Source organism: Salpingoeca rosetta (genome assembly GCF_000188695.1).
Source record: "Salpingoeca rosetta unplaced genomic scaffold supercont1.14, whole genome shotgun sequence".
NCBI lineage: Eukaryota > Choanoflagellata > Craspedida > Salpingoecidae > Salpingoeca > Salpingoeca rosetta.
The window spans coordinates 609,075-612,088 of record NW_004754920.1 but is presented as its reverse complement, the minus strand read 5'-3'; the positions used below and the strand labels follow the sequence as shown (position 1 = coordinate 612,088).

Sequence of the window (3,014 nt, the reverse complement as noted above, 5' to 3'; positions counted from 1 at the left end):
TGTGTGTGTGTGTGTGTGTGTGTGTGTGTGTGTGAGTGTGTGTGAGTGTGTGTGTGTGTGAGTGAGGGAAAGAACGGTTGGAGCACAGACGCAGTGTGAGGCACTTGACATTCAACACGCATGCACACACGCATGCAGACACATGTACGCACGAACACACACACACACACACGAACACGAACACACACACACACGCGCGCGCACACACACACACACGCACACACACGCATGCGCATTCATGCATCAACACTTGCAACGCACCATCATGCCGCAGGCGAGGGCGTGTGTCACATAGTAAGAAAGCGGCTGTGGCTTAGTTTCATCCAGAGTAGAGAAGGCCGGGAACGTCACAAGAAACATCATGGCATAGAACGCACTGCCGTACGCGTACATCACAAACGCATCCGGGTACACCTGCGAGCGTGCGAGCATTCAGGGAGAAGAAGCGGGGGAGGTAGAAAATGTTGTGGGAAGGGGGAGGGGAGGGTAAATGGATGGTGAGTGATGTGATGTGACATGACACAACTCGCTACACACAAGTGCGCACGCGAAGGGACAGGGAGGGAGAGAAACACATACACTCACAGAAACACACACACATGCACACACTCACTCACTCACTCACACTCACAGAAACACACACACATGCACACACACACACTCACTCACTCACTCACACACTCTCACTCACTCACTCACGCTCTCAGGCACATACACATGCTCTGACGCACGTAGTGGGGAAACGCTGAGATGCTCCAGGCCTCGAGAATGGCGGTGGTGTATGCCATTGCAAAGACAACAAGCCCGCGCCAGAGCAGGGAGCGGCGAGGGCTCCAGAAGTCGATTTTGCGCAGCAGCATCGTGGCCAGGGAGTGATACAGCAGGAAGTACACGTGCGTCAAAAAGTACATGACCTGTGGATGCATACAAACACACAAAGTGCGTGTTGTGGATTGCTTGAGTGGTGAGATCGAATTGAAAAGGAAGAGGTGATAGCACACGAGGAATGTACAACATGCACAAAGGCACACACACACACATTCACACACACACACACAACAAACAAACCATTGGCACGCCGTTAATCTCGTAGCCTCTGGGAATGGTGTAATGAGCACCCAGCACATTGTAGAAGTAGTGCTGAGGAGCATCAGAGAAAGCAAGAGACGTGTGAGTGTGTGTTTGTGTGTGTAATGTGTGTGTGAATGTGTGTGTGAATGTATGAGATTCCAAAGCCGCATCGAGTATGCATGCGACTTTGACGGTCGTGCTTGCGCGCACTGGGTTCATCACATGTGCAGTGCTACTGTACCGTGAGGAAGTGGTGTCCAATGAACGAAAACACTGCACACCAGACATTGGCCTTGAACCTGCAAAGGAGGCAATGGACAGTGAGAGTTGTGGTTGAGGGGGGGGGGGCTGAAATGCAAAGGCGCTGAGGGAATGTGCGCATGAACAGAGTACACAATGTTGCACAACACAACACAACACGACTACACATACACACACGCTTACACATACACACACGCTCACAGATAAACTACACATGCATACACACACGCTTTCACATACACACACGCTTTCACATACACACACGCTTACAAATAAACTACACATAAGCTTACACATACACACGCTTACGCACACACGCTTACGCATACACATACACAAACACGGACGCATACACACGCGCACCAGTAGCGTTCGGTGAGAGGGAGGGTGCGATCGTGTTTGGGCTGGAAGATGGCGGGCAGGATCCACGCTGGCAGGCCACACGCCACGCCAAACAGGAAGTAGTCGCGGGCGCTGAACTGGGCATAGAAGCCAAAGATGACCACGCAGGCCACCGCCGTGATCCACACGGGCGCGTACAGTAGGAACACGCGCTCCCCAAACGCCTTGCCCGGGTTGTTCACGGGGGTCCACGCTGTTGCCGCACGGGCCATCACTGCACGCGTGCTGTTTGTGGGTGGGATGTCACTGGGTCACTGGGTCAGTGGTCGCTGGGTTCGTGTGTGTTGTTTTGGAACTTCGTATTTTGTTTGTGTTTGTTGTTTGTTTGGATTTCAGCTCTGCTCCAATACTGACCGGCCCAAACAGCCAAACGCCCAAGCGAAGACGATGCACCGGTTGACGAGGGAGGAGGCGCGTGTGCTGGGGCATGCTGTGCCCGCGGCGCTGTTCCTTGCTGGGCTGTTCCATTGGGACTGGGCCATGTTCTACTCGTCATTGCTGTGGTCCTTCCTGTGGATCACGGCAGTGAACCTCGTCGTCTCTGGCGCCATGCACCTGTTTCTCCAAGGCACGACATGTCGCAAGCTGCAGGCCGATCGACGCAAGCAGCCGCCATCCAGAGGTAACAGAGAACCGCATGCGTACGTGTGTGTGCGCTGTGTGTGTGTGTGTGTGTGTGTGTGTGTGTGTGTGTGTGTATGCCTGTGTGCGCCTCTCCCCCTCTCCCTCTCCCTCTCCCTACCCCCTCCCACCTTTCCCACTCTCCCTCTCTCTCCTTCTCTCCCTCTCTCCACTGCAGACAGCCGTCAACTCCTCACACATACATACGAACTCCCCCCCCCTTGCCCCAACACGACGCACAGCAACAAAGGCTGGACCAACGTTCATGGATACGCGCGCCGCCGTCTTTGAGAGCACACGGGCGGCGTTCACAGCAGCGTGCCTCGTCGCGTGGCCTGTGGCGCAGATGCGCGCCGGCAAGCCAACCGCGTTCGCAGACACCGTTGAGGAGGCCAGCCCCTTTGGCTGGGCGCCGCTGTACTTTTTCAAGATCGCCGTCGGCATCCTCCTGGCTGACGCCCACACGTACTGGAAGCACCGGCTGCTGCACCACCCGTCGCTGTGGGCACTGCACCGCGTCCACCACCAGTTCAAGGACCCCAACACATTCGCAGGCTTTGCCATTCACCCCGTGGAAGCCCTGCTCACCTTCTTCCCCGTGCTGTTCGTGTGCCAGACCACCGTCAAGCTGTGGTGGAACTGGCACGTGCCTGCCGTGC

The 3,014-nt window shown here is 55.5% G+C and overlaps 2 protein-coding genes across 2 annotated transcripts in view; one reads left to right on the top strand and one right to left on the bottom strand.

The window, feature by feature from the left end:
- Positions 1-243: 243 nt before the first annotated feature.
- On the bottom strand, positions 244-2,070 carry PTSG_06238 (uncharacterized protein; the record flags this gene model as incomplete). The annotated part of the gene is made up of 5 exons (XM_004993071.1): positions 1,696-2,070; positions 1,313-1,370; positions 1,069-1,140; positions 732-914; positions 244-414 (listed from the first exon to the last, which is right to left on the bottom strand). Exons 1-5 carry the CDS (start codon positions 1,944-1,946, stop codon positions 244-246), a joined length of 735 nt encoding a protein of 244 aa, XP_004993128.1. The 5' UTR covers positions 1,947-2,070.
- Positions 2,024-3,014, top strand: part of PTSG_06237 (sterol desaturase) — a 1,732-nt gene continuing 741 nt past the window's right edge. Inside the window, exons 1-2 of the mRNA XM_004993070.1 lie at positions 2,024-2,356; positions 2,598-3,014. The exon at positions 2,598-3,014 is cut by the window's right edge and continues 741 nt beyond it. Of these exons, the coding sequence (XP_004993127.1) occupies positions 2,122-2,356; positions 2,598-3,014 (652 nt within the window). The 5' untranslated portion in view covers positions 2,024-2,121. The remainder of the gene's footprint in view (positions 2,357-2,597) is intronic.